This window comes from Procambarus clarkii, chromosome 10, assembly GCF_040958095.1.
Source record: "Procambarus clarkii isolate CNS0578487 chromosome 10, FALCON_Pclarkii_2.0, whole genome shotgun sequence".
In the NCBI taxonomy this organism is placed as follows: Eukaryota; Metazoa; Arthropoda; class Malacostraca; order Decapoda; family Cambaridae; genus Procambarus; species Procambarus clarkii.
In genome coordinates, this window is record NC_091159.1 from 37849957 (window position 1) to 37866145 (window position 16189).

Below are 16189 nucleotides of genomic sequence, written 5' to 3' on the forward strand. Positions count from 1 at the left end.
TGTGTATACTCACATACACATTGCACATAAGTATGTTGCTATTATTACCATCTTTACTAATATGTCTACTGCTAATATTCAAGCTCAAGGTTTCTCTGTCTAACCAGATGTTGGCTGCTTACTCATTTAACCAGATGTTGGATGTTCTTCATCCTCGTCAGGCCTGTGGGGCTTTTGGGCACCACTGTCTCCGAGCCCTTGGCTTCCAGCCTTCTCATCCCTCAGGTTAACTCATCTGTCTCTGTTCCTTTATTAATCTGTTTATTTCAATCCAATGATGATTTCCTCTCCAAGGCGGCACTGGGAGTATGCGTGCGTCATATGGCTAAAATTCAAGTGTTGAATATAATAAAATGTCCTTTTCCAGGGGAGGCCCTCGATAGTACTTCTTACGTGTCCTTTGCCCATTATATTTCCTGTGGAGATTAGGTCTGTCTTTGGAGCAGCATGTACTCACCTAATTGTGCTTGCGGGGGTTGAGCTTTGGCTCTTTGGTCCCGCCTAGGTCCCGCCTGGTCTCATGTGAGTGAGGAGGCAGACAGGATTGACCCCTGGGTGACCTAAGCTGTATCTGGTGGTGCACTTTGGCATTTCCACATGGCAATCTGACATTGGTCAGATTGCCTCTTACTTTGTTTCCATCTTTTCTCTCTAAAATCATGACAAGTCTTATAGTTTTCCTTCACCTGTACATTCTATGCTGTTGTATTCCATTTCGGGCTGATCTTGGATCTCCTAAACTCCCCTCGCTTCTAAGAGAAGACCAGATTCAAGTGTTGATCAGTAGGTCTGTACAAATCTAGAGGCCTGGTAGTTTTGTGGATGGTTCTATTGTGCCTAAGCTAATGCACTGAGGAGCTACCGAGGCCATCCAGAAAAGGGCATTTTATTACATTCAACTCTTGATTTTTTTATTTTTTTATAAAGTTCCTTCCTCTTGATTTAATATTGTGTGTGTAAATGTATGTGTGTGTGTTTATGTGCATTCTTCTAAGAAGGGAGTCTAGCATTTAACTGGTTCCCAAGGGGTCTGTGACCCAGAAAAAGGTTAGGTATCACAGTAATGTTCTAAACCAAATTGCATACTATTTCAGAAAGCCATTAAACACAAATAGCACACTATACTGTACATTATAAGCTACATACTTTGGAAATGAAACTTGAAGTAAGACTTTATGGTGCATTTAAGTACAAATGCATCATAAAGTAAATAAATTATTTCTATATTCAAAACTGCACAGTTACACATGTAATTCAACAGTTAATAATTTCTGTTTTTGTTAGAACAGTGTAACTTTTCCAGTTACACTATTCTAACATTTTCCGTCATCCCGCCATCCAGCATTCGCATCCAAAGGACAGTAACTTCTCAGATGCTAGAAACTCGGCTTGTGATCTGAACAATAATATCTCTACATTCCCATCCTGATGGTTCAATCTCTGTACCAACTCCAGTTTGTTTTTTGTTTTTTAATGGTTTGACCCTAATGCAGCCCCCTCTTCCAAGTGGCATTTATCGTTTGGAGATTTGCAGTCTTTTCCAACACTCTTTGCCTTTTACATCTTTTCACAACTGGTATGTAATTGTATAATTAACAACCTTCTCTACAGACATGCTTTCTCCCTCGTAAAGAAAATTTTTCGTATGGGTAGTAAAATTCATCACATTACTATACAGTACAGTACAGGATAGGAATATATGCAGCCGGAGGATTGTGTTGTTTGTTTTGACCCTTGTGTGCAAACGGGAGGCAGTGGGGTGGTATGGATGTGAACAGTTAAAATTTAGGCATAGAAATGAACAGTTTAAGAAGCCTGTGAGGTGTGGGAATAAAGTAAAGAATAGAAATGTGAAGATGTGTAATGCATCAGTTTTTAATCTTCAAGACTGTAGAGAGAGAGTACAGTATTGAGATATTTGGGGTGTTAAACAAATGAATGATGGTAGACTGGTGAAGTGTATGTGTGAAAAGTGAATTTTAGGAAGAGGAGGAGGGGGGGGGAGGCAGGCTGTAGAGAAGATGGGTGAATATGGGGAGTGAGTGAGATAGTGGTGATAGTGTGAACATCATACTGTACTGGATGTGATAAGGATTAAGTCTGGATGCATGCAGTAAGGAGGAAGTGAACGTAGTTGTTTGTACGGTACTGTAAATGACAACATGTAAGGATCATTGCACACCTGGTCTTATGAGGCGGTGGGTTGTTGCTGTGGATGACAGTTAAAGTGTGGTGGTGCTTGTTTATGAATCTATAGTATACAGTAGAACATAAATGTGTGATGAATGGACAAAGGATATTTAAGCATAAAAGATCATATAAATGCAAGTATCATTGTTAACAACAATCTCTCCTGTTGCTCTTTATCACCAAGTCTTTGTTCAACACTGAAGACTCTTTCAACTGCGTCACTATGCTGGTATTATTATTACTATATTTTAAAGCCGTGTTACATGACTTGATGATGGTCAGGATATACTGAAATGTCATCATTTCTTCACTTTCTGATGTGTGGTTTGGTTATCACTGTGTTTAAAATTTTGAGAAACCTGACCTTGTTACTGTTCTGAAGTTTTTCCAAAGTTTGAAATGGTCTGTATTTACTACAAGTAAATTTTGTCTCTGTTTCCTGTTCATGAACAATACTAAACATCTTTGCTCAACATTCTGAGCTACAATAATGCACGCAGATTCTTGTACTCGACTTATCTGCAAACCTTTCATCAGTTAATGAAAAGCCTTATTACTCTTTTAGGATGTGACCATACCTCTTGTTTCCTCAAATGAACTGTAATAAAACAAAGTGCAGACAGTGATGCTATGTTAGACACACCATACTGGATAGAAAATTTATTTACAGACACCATTTTGCTACATGAGCTTAAAAGTCTACAGAGAGTTCACACTAGCTCAAGCTATTTGGGTGCAGAAGGAAGGTTGAGTGAGGTAAAGAGGTAAGGGGATTAGTGAAGAAGGGTTGCTCACTTGTCTGGCCTCGCATGCAATATTGCTCTTATTTATTATGTTGCATGTTAGTTCTCCTGTGTATTCCTTGATGGTACCTGCTGCACAGTACATATCAATAACTTAAGTCATGTTCGCTCTTTCTCTCTTCCCTTCCACTTCATATCTATAATTTTCTATCATATCCATTTCTATTGTTGCTTTAGTTCTCAATTGCTTTGTTCAAATCCAAGTAGGCCTACCCATATCAATGCCATCCTTGTACTGTAAATACTTACAATGGTGCTCTGAAGCTTGGCATTGATATACAGTATTGTCAAAACCACCATAAGTAAACAGCCTTTATTCAGTTTCTGCAAAAGTAGTGCTCCCTCCAAATAACAATAATTTTTTCAAATGGACCAGTACTGTTTAAAGCTGAGTTAATATGGCTCGCTAGAAGCATGCTAAGCCACTGAGGTTAGGGTAAACTGTTGGTAGTGTTACTAGGTGTTGCTGTCCTCTAGCTCTCTCCCCTTCTCATTAATATCAATATACAGTACAATGAAGTGTGTATCTTCATCCTTGGTTTGCTTTTAGGTGGTCCTTGTTACCATTACAATTGTCTAAGGTACAACCTTCTTTATGTTGACCTGACCAATTAGGTTGTGGTTTCTGGTAGTGTACATAAATATGTATTAAATAATTTTGCATTACTTATTCTCAAAATTTGTCTTGAACATTTATAGTGTACAGTACAGTAGTAGGGCCCGGTATTACTCCTAGTGTACTGATGATATGAATGAAGGGCAATTTTGAAGCACTGGGGTGCTGTCATCACTCTGCCTGACAGTCAAATCTACCCATCAACACTGAGCACATTTCTAGTATAATGCTTGAGTAACAATAATACATTTTCTGATTTCTGTAATAATTTTTCCATTCCAGAAACAAATATCGTCCCTAGTGGCTGAATATTTTGATCATGGAGACACACATGAGACGTACCTTTCCTTCGAGGAATTACAGGTGTCGACGCGTGCCCACCTTGTAGTGGTGACGGCTATTGAACTGGCTATGGACCATAAACCTTCTCACAGGGAGATGACCAGTGTTCTCCTGGCTGACCTTTATGGTCACCTGCTTTATGAGCCTCACTATACCAAAGGTATCAAACCATCCACTATCCCAATACTAGTGTCCTATTTTTTCAATTATACACTATAGATCTAGACATTATTTATACTCTTATAATGAATGATACTTTAGTAAGTCGTTTCATAGTTTTACTGTTGTTTCATGAGCCTGAACCAATACCTTGAATTACAGTACTGTAGTGAGCTAAACAGATTCATTCCTCTGCAAGGACTCAATATTTGTTGTAATATTATTCTTTGAAATGCAGTACAGTATCTGAAAAAAGTTTTAAAAGAATTTATCAGATTGAAGTGTTGACCAAATTTTACTCACTGGAGTTTAGTAATATCCTTAGGGAACAAAGGACATGGAAAGTATTCCCAGAGCCAGTTTATGAGATTTGATTTTTCTTCTCACTGGATAGTGGAAAACTCATAATACAGTAGATGCTACATATTTTACATATGCATCAGTTCAGAGGTATGCCACCAGACTAGTCCTGGAGCCAAGAGGTATTAATTATGAGCAAAGGCCAAAAGGAATTAAACCTCGCTTCACTGGAAGAGAAAAAAAATGGGAGACATCTTTACTACACAAAGTATCGAGGGTAATTGAGACTAGACAAGGACAGGCTGTCATTGCAGTCACCTGCTCACTTTACTCCTTATCAAAATTGTTGTAATATATTGCCTGTACAGTACCTGGTATATAATTTCTGAATTACTCGTTAGTCGTCAACCTTAATCTGTGTTACTGAACATATTTTCCTTCATTAGTCACTTTGCTTCTTCAGAGACTAGTATAAATTTGTTGACATGCATTTACAACAAGAGAGTAGGTATTTTTAATTTAAAAAAAAAGACTACTGTACTACAGTGGCCCCTCCACTTATGAATTTAATCCATTCCCAGAGACGGGGCTTGATTCGAAAATTCGAAACTAAAAACAAATTTTTCCATAAGAAATAATGTAAATTGAATTAATCGGTTCCATTCTCCCAAAAATATTAACTTCTAAATACATTTCGTACATAATACACACACATATTTTTTAATATAGTACTGTATGTACAAGTTATATCTTACCTTTATTGATGACTCTTGTTGGCGTATGGAAGATGGTGAGAAGGGGGGGGGGGAGTAGGAGAGGTGTTACTGTTTGGAAGGGGAGTCCCCTTCCATTATAACATCAGGCAGTGATGATTTCTCTGGGGTACTCTCTCTCTCTCCTATGTTTTGCCTGTATAACACTAGGACCTGGTTGTGGCACGCTGCTTGTTTTTCTCACTAAAAACCTTTCCATAGAGACTTTTTTCCCTACATTTGAACATTTGTCTGTAGTGAGGCATCATAGTGTCATTGAAAAGGTTAAGGCAACAGCCTACTACAGCTTGATTTGGGCGAGTCGTTTCAATAAAACTTTGCATTACTTCCCATACTGCACACAACTTCTTAATTGTTGAAGAACCCATGGTGTGGTAGATAATAATTACTTTTATGTTTAGAAAGCAAAAAAAGCAGAAAAAAAAGATTCTTTACAAAGAATTCAAGCGTGATCGTTACTAAGCGGGTTGTCTGTTAACTGAAGCGCGGTTGCTCGTGCCACCAGGAACCATGTGCTCCGTCGACCCATACCTGTATTAACAGTCACAAGTAGAGGCAAAGGTTGTAAGTAGAGTTGAATTTACCGACGAAACTGGGGTCGTGACTCAAAAAAATTTGTAAGTTGAGATTCCACTGTATAAGCATGGAAATGGTGTCATTACTACTGTACTACTACTACTTACTACTGCTTAGTTATCATTACTACTGTATATTTGAATATAAACTCCAGACATGACAATCACTGGAAAATAAAAGTAGGGAGTACTTTAGATAGTAAATAGACATTCAAACTATTATATGTATATATACTGTATTGTACACCTAAAACACTTGAGCAATATACAGTAGATTATAATACAGAACAAGGGAAGGCACATTTATATTAGAATTTGCAAGGTTTCTCTTCAAGAATTTCGTAACTTGATAATTCATTGCTACAATGCGATGTGCCAACACTGCCTAAAGCTCTTGCCTGTTTCTCTCCACTCTCTTACTGACTTCTCCCTACTTTTCCCTGCTCTCACTTTTGACATCTGGTTTGTATTCAGATCCCAGTAACAGTTTCTTAATTGAATATTGGTTATAAAGGTTATGAATACAGTGTATACTGTGTATAGTTGCAACCGTTATAAATACACTGCCTGCCTACATGAGAGATTGTGTGAACAATAACATTCCAATACTGTACCAACACAAATGTTTGAAGCAGAGGAAGAATAAATTGAGGAATATCCCCATAATGAGCGAAAGTCGGGAAAAGCATTGACAAATTAAAGGACTCTAAAGCTCCAGGTGAAACTAAATACTGCCACTGAAACTACTATTTAGAAAATCTCTGGAACATGAGAAAGCCCCTAGATTAGAAGTATGCAAATGTCACCAGCCTCTTTAACAAAAAAAAAATAGAGAGAGCTCAGGAGAAAACTACCAACCAATCGGCCTATATATTTGCAAGCTCATGGAGAGAATCCCGAGGGAATTATTCACCCTCTCAGTGCACAATGTAGTAAAATCAACACATTGTTTTGTCAATATAAATCCTGCCTTATTTACCTGCTAACATTTTTGGAAATGGTAACCATCTATATAGATAAAGAACTCTCAGTAGGTATAATACATGGATTTCTCTTAAAGGTTTTCAAAAGGTACCACATGAGACTGGTAAAGAAATTGCCAGCACATGAAATAAATTATACAATACAAGAATGGTTAAAACAAAGGAAGCAAAGGGTCATTCTAAATGGAAAATAAATCTGACCAGAAAAATGAGTGGAGTGCTGGAAGGTTTCATCTTTGGGCCAACCCTTGTTGTCATGTACCTGGATTGTACCTGGATGAGGATTTTGGGAGTTCTTCTACTCCCCAAGCCTAGCCCAAGGCCAGGCTTTTGACTTGTGAAAGCTTGGTCCAACAGGCTGTTGCTTGGAGTGGCCCGCAGGCCCAGATATCCACCACATCCCGGTTGGTCCAGCACTTCTTGAAGAAAACTATCTAGTTTTCTCTTGAAGATGTCTACGTTTGTTCCGACAATATTTTTTACTCTCTCTGGGAGTATGTTGAACAACCGTGGACCTCTGACGTTTATACAGCGTTCTCCGATTGTACCTATGGCACCCTTGCTCTTCCCTGGTTTTATTCTGTATTTTCTTCCATATTGTTCACTCAAGTATGTTGTTATTTTACAGTGTAGATTTGGAACCTGGCATTCTAGTATTTTTCATGTATATTATTTGATATCTATTTATTTATTCATTTATATGCAAGAAGGTATTGGGTTTATGAGAGTACATAGCATTGATGTTTTTACATCCTTGTTCAGCCACTAGCATGCATAGCATTTCGGGCAGGTTCTTAATCTAACAGATAATTTTAAATAGGTAAATTCTAGCAAAATTAAAAAAAAAAATAAGTTTACGGGTACATTGTAAGAAAATTTGGTAAAGATTAGTAGGTACATTAAAGTAAAATTTGAGGGTTATCAACAGGTATATTGTAACATAACTTGAAAATTATTTCCAGGTATAATGCAGCAAAATAATGTGTTCAATTTAACAACCATGATATAAGGTGATAGCAATGATTACAATGGTAATCATGAATATGATTATGAATTAAGATTATTGCAAACCACATCATCAAATTTGTAGATGACACTAAGATCTATGGTAAAGTAGGAAGCAAAAGTGATATTGAGGCCTTATTCTTTTTAAAGAGAGATCTGTAAGTGATTGGAAGAAGCAAATTTTTTTCAATACTGATAAATGCAAGACCTTGCATATAGGGCATAACAGTGCTGCATATCACATCTATTAAATCGACAATGCAGCAGGTTCGTGGCTCTGTCGTCCAGCCCAAGTGGTAGTTCTAGATAAATACTTCAACACTGTACAATACTTGTCACTGAACTTGTAGTTGCGGAACAGATTAATGCTTGTAGATTGAAAAGTGCTACATCAGATATGTTCATTTATTAGAAATTGTCTGCATATACTGTACTGTGCAAACATAAACTGCATAGTCAATTTTCTTTACTGGAATATGAATTCTGTTACAGTATTCATATAATTTGCAACTTATGTTTGAGAAACAAGCTGTCAGTGGTGATACAGTGCTAAGTTTTCTGTGGGGGCTTCCCTTGGGGACCCCACTATGGGACCTACCAGACAGAGACATTTAATTACATTCAATGCTGGATTTTAACAAATCTATTATCTCTGTAATTTAAACATTCCATTCAGTTCTAAATACAGAAGAGATATTGCATGTTAAACTCTTTAATTACTTTACTTCTGGTAATAAAAAAATAATTGCATATCTAAATACTGTATTGTCAACTCCTGCACCATGTGATAGACATGACTGGACTAATTTGCTAATTTATGGAAATTTGAAAGGGCATTTGCTAATTGTGGCTTGTCTTGTTTAATTCTAAGCACTGGTAGCTCATAAACAATATTCATATTTGAATTGACACTTATAGAATGATATTTTCCAGGTTACGATATGCTTATAAAGAACCTGAGTGACCTTGTGCTGGACACTCCAGACGCTCCTACCATCCTTGGCAATTTTATTGCTAGATCCATTGCAGATGACTGCATACCCCCAAAGTTCCTTCAAAGTTATAAAGGCAAAGTAAGTGCTACTGTATATAGTAACTTGTTGCCTTCCAACTTGGATTACTTTTTGTACCTTCTCATTTAAAATGTAATGCTGTTATTTTGACATTCTGGACAATGCTGCGTAGTACTGTGTGTATAGGGCTCACGATTTTATTTGTCAAACAGGTGGATTGTGAGCATGCAGTTGTAACATTGGCAAGATCAGATAGCTTGCTGTCCATGCGTCATGGCCTGGTGAGGTTGGATAACGTTTGGGGTGTGGGAGGGGGAACCCGACCCGTTAAGTACCTGGTGAAGAAGATGGTACTCTTACTGGAGGAATACCTTTCTTCTTCAGATGTTGCCGAGGCTACTAGATGCCTTCTGGAACTGGAGGTTCCTCATTTTCATCATGAATTGGTAATTTTTTATTTCTATATATAAGTTGCAAGGGTTCTTGTGGCATCCTTTCGCAGGATGTAATAATGGAAGCTTAGGCATACAGATGAAATATAAATTAAGACCTAGCTATTTTAAAGATAAATTGTTCTGTTCATTAAAATTTTCAGACATCATATATTGAAAAGTATAGATGTCATTTATGTCATGTAATAAAATGTAAAATATACAATAGAAAGAAAATTACTGAAAACTTATTTTATAAAAATGTTATAAGGGTACAGTTTCTGAATTCAATTTTGTTTCCTTGATAAGTACATTGGAAACAATTTGTGTGTGATGCGTTATCCAATACTCAATTAAAAAATATTAATGTAAACTTTTCAGTTGTGTAACCACAAATTATCACAATTATAAATGAGGGGCAACACAATATACAGAGGATCAATATCCATTCATCCTATTGCCCTCCCGAATACAACTAAAAAGTTACCTACATTTGAATGCCTCTGAATTTAACGGAGCCCCGGATTTAACGACCTGGATAAAGTCCCATGTAGATCGTTAAATCCTATATGGGGATTTATGACCCTGTATATTGAGGGGCAATTCAATGTACAGAGGATTGTTAAAGTGATGCATTAGTGGTTGTGTGTTTTACATGTCTTACCTATGTAATTCACCACTGGTCATTATCATGTGTACAGTATTTAGAATTGCATAAATTTTAGTTTTTTAAATTTGTATTTGTTCAATTTTAGTGTTTGTGGGAAATGGTGATGAAAGTGTAATTATTTATTTTATGTCATTGCTTGCTTTTACAGGTGTACGAAGCTGTAGTAATGACATTAGAAAAGATGGATGATCGTACCTTAAGACTGATGTGTGATTTATTAGGATCACTCCACAGTGCTATCATCATCACGCCAAACCAGATGAAGGCTGGCTTTTTCAGGGTATGTTAATATGTAGTCACCTTTGTTTTCATCTGCATCTCCATCCTCCCTTCCTTTGCTTCCTCTTCCATCCTCCCTTCCGTCTCTTCCTTCCTCCTCCATCCTTCCTGTCCTTCCTGCCTCCTCCATCCTCCCTTCCCTTTCTCTTTTGGTTTAGCTGTAGTGGCCCAGTGAAGTTGTGTGGATTTGGTAGGTGTGTGGTGAGGTGGGTGCTCCGGTGTCAGAGCTGTGAGTGACGAGGTAAAGTGCTGCAACAGCAATAATTCACTCGATTGATTTTCATTGTTACTCACTTGACTTATTTAATTCTTTCATGCTCACATATTATATTGATATATCTGTATAGGAATATTCATTATTTAAAACTTTGGAAATATACACATTCACAGATACATGTATAAAAATAAGCACACCCTCTATTTATTCATACCATGTTACAGCCTGTTAGAGCCAGTAACTGGGTTCTTTCTGTGTAGTGTGCCTTAGAGCCTCTTCTTCTATGATCCCACTCCAAATCAATGGTAAGTTCTCAAGAATTGGCGATAGCAAGAAATAGTGCAAGGAATAAAAGGGGGGGGGGGGGAACAAGACACAATTACACCTTCACCAATATATTAGCTATCGAAGTATAACTACACTTATGTACACAGTGTCGCTTTCACCCCAGGACACTCGATATACCTGCAGTGTTCTTCAAATCCTGGTGAGTTCACTATCTTCAAGTATACGTCAACCACGCTCAATGGTAATCACCAGCGAGTTCACCTTCTTCAATGTGGGCCAGTCCATACACTAATCGTCACGATGTCCCAATACCCCACATCTGCTCCAGAAACACACTGGCAGAGGACTTCAGCAATATGCTGACAGGGGTCACAAATAATCACTTTCAGGGGTCTCTAACACCCTGGCAGAAGTCTTTAGCAACACACTATCTTGAGATTATCTTGAGATGATTTTGGGGCTTAGCGTCCCGCAGCTCGGGCCTCAACCAGGCGTCCTTTTTGTTACCCCCCCCCCCCCTCAAGGAAGCAGCCTGTAGCAGCTGTCTAACTCCCAGGTACCTATTTACTGCTAGGTAACAGGGGCATCAGGGTGAAAGAAACATTTTGCCCATTTGTCTCCGCCTCCACTAGGGATCGAACCCGGGACCTCAGGACTACGAATCCAAAGCGCTGTCCACCTAGCTGTCAGGCGCCCTTAATACACAATCACTAGCAGCACTTTTCAGCAGACGGCCACTACTGTTGTTTTGTAACTCCTCTTGACCAAATCTCGGGTACGTGGGTCCACACAACACTGCCTAAGTACAACAGCCAACACACTGCTTACTACCGACGGCAGCCACTTGTTCTCTCACGGGAACAAGTCAGGAGTTCTGGACTGCCATAGGTGAACTGCTTTCCACAGTGCAATAGACTCTACATCGCCTCTGTAGACATAAGTTATTAGCCAGACAGAAAGTATTCAGGGAGAACATAGGATGGCAGCCTTTCACCGGGAACTGTGAAATGAATTGGATGCACAATCTAGATGGCGTTGATATCGTTACTTCACTCACCAGAGGTCATCATCATCGACCTCACCTCCTAACTGAGGTATGAAACAGGAGCCTTTCACAGACGCCACACCTCTGTCAATAAATGGTGTTGCCTTTGTCTCACATAATACCTTGGAGTTGGAGTGCAGGGCCATAGATGGCACCAATATCACCACACCTTACTCCATAGACTGTGTTGATATCGTAACATACCATTACAGTATTTATGTGAGCCTAATGCATTGTGCATGGTACTCGCAGGCATACTTGCATCACAAGCACCTATACTTGCCATACTACAAACAGCAGATACCAATATAATTATTTTTGTCACAATTAGTAGCAAGTTTTCCATTTTTAACCACCAATGAAATTATACTTCTATCTTACACCATGAACACTAAAATATGGTCACAACTAGTAACAAAATTACTATAAATAGGAGTGGCCTTGAATGGGCAAACAGGCCTTCAGCAATTTCATTTATTCCTATATTCTAATATTGGATATAAATAAGAGCTCACTTGCATGGGCCAATAGGACTGTTTTCTTGTCATTTACATTTTCAGCAGAATTGGATATTGTTGCAATATATGTTCTGTTTGGCAACTGGAAGCGTGTGTGTGTTGTCAGTATGCATTTTATCAATCACCACCCACACTTGTACCTCAGTTTCTCTTCCCCTTGATGTTAAAGCAGCATATTTCGTATTCCAAGGGATAATACTCAAGTTAACTACCATAATTTTTATATACAGTATTCCACTTCATTACTAAGATCTATCAGGTCCATCAGAGTGTCTGCAATTTTGATCAGTGGCATTGAATGATGTGCTAGATGTGGTGTGTGTTATTTTGCTATGGCTCTAGGAAGGAAACTAAAGGAATTCAGGATTTTTTCCAAAATGACAAATGAATGAGCGAGGTTTTTAGTGTCAAATGACACCCCCCCCCCCTAGAATTGGAGGGACTTTTGAATAAATTGGGCACCTTAAATCATCTCCAGGTGATGGAGAATATGGATTAATTAAGTTTGTAGTTAATGTGATATTTTCATAATCATAATGTTATATAATGTATTGTAGTAACATTAGTTTGTCACTGTATTATTGGTTATACAGTATACAGTAATCAAATTATTTTACGAGATGGTTAAATTGTAGCAGATTCGCCCCTTCCTGGCTGTTACTTTGGTGGCTGTCTTCTGCCCCTGGTGTGTGCCACTTTTGTTTTTTCTCAGTGGTGACAGTACTGTACCAAGATACTGGTACACTCCAAGAAAACCAGGGATTAAATATACTGAAACACGTCTTTCTGGTGGGTCCTTGATGGCTTCTTGGGACCCACTCTCCCTGTCCCCCATTTAGTGGTCTTGGTTTTCCATTTTCCTGGCTCTGTGACTGAGGGTTTAAGGTTAAGAGGTTTGAGGAGGCTCCTGGTGGTATACATGGGTAACTAATGTGAAAATTGCTTATGCTGAGTAGTTCATGAATCTTGGGGCTTTGCTCTCCCATTTTCTATGGTTTGTTTACCTTGTTGTAGTCTGTTTTGACTCCCTTTCTCCTCCTTTCTGGTGGCTTTTCTTTGGGGGATTTACAATTCCCTGCACCTTGTGCCTCTTTAGAGAGGGGCAGATTTTGCCTTCTGGTCTCTGATAGGATTATGTACGTCTCACAAAGGTCTGAAATGGATTTAATTGGGTAGAGCCAGATCCCTCATAATCTTCCTGATGTGAGTGATCAGTGTTTAGTTACTATTAGTGTATAATTTTACAGTATATTAAGACTACACAAAACTGTGCTCTTGAAGGAAATGTGTTGCAGCATACAGTGTGTAAGACTAAATTTCACTTATATGTATTATTGAATCACTTGGCAAGTTTTTTTAATGCTATCTTAATATTGCAGGTATATGAAGATATGCCACAAATATGTGTGGATGTACCTCCAGCATATACAATATTGGAAAGATTTGTCATGAAGTGCCAAGCTGCAAAGGTTGTCAGTGATGATGTTGTGAAGAAGTTACCCGTGAGGTAAGAAATTGGGTTTACTTTGATGTTTAGACTTGTATCCTCTTCAAGTAATAAATTCCTATTTCCCTGTTACAAACTGAAATGTTGTTCCAAGTACTGTAGTTTTGGTGTTGTTACTTGAACCAAGCTTATTTGCCATTGTCCTGATCTTGATTTCTGCTTTCAATTTAATTTATCATTTACCGACTAATTTACTATTTACAGTTGGAATATTCACATCGAGGCAAGGATTGTTTGCCTTGTTACTTTTGGGTACTGTACCTAGTTTTCTTCAGGCAGTTTCTTGTTTTATTGTGCTTATTCAATGCTTTCTGGTTGGTTTTCCATCATAATTTTTTTTTTTAAATTCAGCTTTGTCAATTCATTCTTCGCACCTCAAACCTTTAGCTTTGTCATGCTATAGCTTATATACTGTACAGTATTATATTCTTTTCTATTGGTCTCAATTAATATCATGCTGGTATACATTCGTAACAAAGTTAATTTTAACTGCAGATATTATGTCACAAAATTTATTTGTTTAATTTATTTTTCAGAGGGCGTAAACGCTTTGTGTCGGAGGGAGATGGTGGTCGCATTAAGGACGATGCCTACTTCTAATCAGTCAGCCCACACACCTGTGGTGCCACTAAGGAATCTGAATGGCAAGATTTAACATTTCTTATAATTTGGATTATGTATTGTGGGATTTCCTGTTCCTTGGAATGCATTCCTAAATTTTATTATGAATAATTAAGTTCTAATATTTTGGATGGATTACATTTAAGTATTACAAATAGTATTGCATTAAATGTATAGATTGTTTTATTTAATTTGATGATATTGATTTTGCTCTTTATTTGGATTTGAGCAGAGATTTCCTATGTGGTATCCTAGCGTGAGTCATCAGATACAAAGAGGAGACTTGAATGCCACAGAAATATCAAAATCTGTCTCTTCTATGCATATGAAGACTATTGCTGTGTGAACCGAGTTTCCATGTTGTTTGCAAGTACTCTGGTTAATGTGGATTCTTTGATAGTACAGTATACAGTATTACACATTATTCAAGGTGTCCTAATTTTGAATTTTGTGTATTTTGGACAAGTTCGTTTTCATTTTACTGAAATTTGAAACATCCATTATGTAAACAGGTGGAGACTCTGCTTGTACTGTAGACAGGTAGTGCGTTGCTTAATTATGTCCTACACCTTACGCTTAATGCCACTTTCCTAGTTGAAGGCACAGAGACGGGAACTACACTATTTCATGTAAGCCAAGGCAAGCATCTTGGGTGATGGAGACTTGAATTCTTTTTAAATCTGACATGGAGAATCTAAAAATTGACTACAGAATGCAAAGCATTGCACCAGGTAGTAATCTGCTTAGTGTGCCTTCCTCTTGGAAATGGATAAGGTTAGCCTGCTCCTGACACTTGCCAACGTGGTCATTTTTTTAAATTAGAAATACCGTACATGACATATAAGATCGGTGGTTAGCGATTTGTTTTCCATGATTGTACCTAGACCAGTGACATTAATCATCGTGGAGCACCACGTTGGTGTGTGCTAAGCTTTATTGTTCCCTACCGAGCTGTACCTGTGTATCGTGCGTATACTTGTTGTTTCATATAGCAAAGAATTTGTTGCTCACTTGTGAATACTATTTTTTCTATTGTAAAAACTATGGGATAGGAAACCCAAATGTTCCATAGTTATAGAGCAAGTTTTCTTTTCACTACGTGAGATTTATACTCTTGCCAAGTTGAGCAAGAGTTGGAAAGTACAAGACTAATTTTAGTTTTGAAAACTTTACAAAAAAAATTAAAATCTCTGGCCATCCCTTAGAGAGGGGCCTGGGACCAGGGAAGAGGATTGGTATGCCACCTTTGTCAGGATAGATGCATAGTGGGGACTATATGTAATTTGTAATTCCTACATATTGGGTCAGGTAGATTTTTTGGGGAAAATAATTTGTTCAACATACTGGGGGACAAAATTATATACTATATTTATGCATTTTGTTATATATGTATTGACTTTGTTTAGTTTCAGTATGCATCTGTTTGTGACAAGGTATAATTTTTACCTTGGGATTGTAATTGATTATAATTGCACAAGAAAAGTACAAAAAAATTGTAAAAATGTGAAAAATCATAATAAAAATTGCAAAATGTTTTAAAAGGATTTGTTACTTAGCCTTCATTATGGAAGATAACGTTCTTATACTTTATTGGCATTCATTTCCAATGTAGAGAGGATGAAGAGATTTATGATAATGTTATGTTAGTGTAGATGTTGGCAGATCAGACCACAGAACAAATAAATCATATGGATGGGAAGAGACCCCACTGATCTGTACTGAGGTTACCTGCCACTGTTACTCAAATTTCCGTTGCTGAAAGTTATATCACAGACCTGTGAAGCCAGACCTGTACAGCAGGTGTGCCCTCGTATCCTTGGCTTGCACTGCTGCCAGTTACAATGATAATGAAAA

The 16189-nt window shown here is 37.8% G+C and overlaps 1 protein-coding gene across 1 annotated transcript in view; it reads left to right on the forward strand.

Annotated features, from left to right (window-relative positions):
• The window catches only part of Pdcd4 (Programmed cell death 4), a 62205-nt gene extending 46329 nt beyond the window's left edge, over window positions 1–15876 (forward strand). The window contains exons 3-8 of the mRNA XM_045725799.2: window positions 3892–4111; window positions 8680–8819; window positions 8972–9205; window positions 10009–10140; window positions 13587–13714; window positions 14251–15876. Of these exons, the coding sequence (XP_045581755.1) occupies window positions 3892–4111; window positions 8680–8819; window positions 8972–9205; window positions 10009–10140; window positions 13587–13714; window positions 14251–14314 (918 nt within the window). The 3' untranslated portion in view covers window positions 14315–15876. The remainder of the gene's footprint in view (window positions 1–3891; window positions 4112–8679; window positions 8820–8971; window positions 9206–10008; window positions 10141–13586; window positions 13715–14250) is intronic.
• The last annotated feature ends 313 nt before the right edge of the window (window positions 15877–16189 follow it).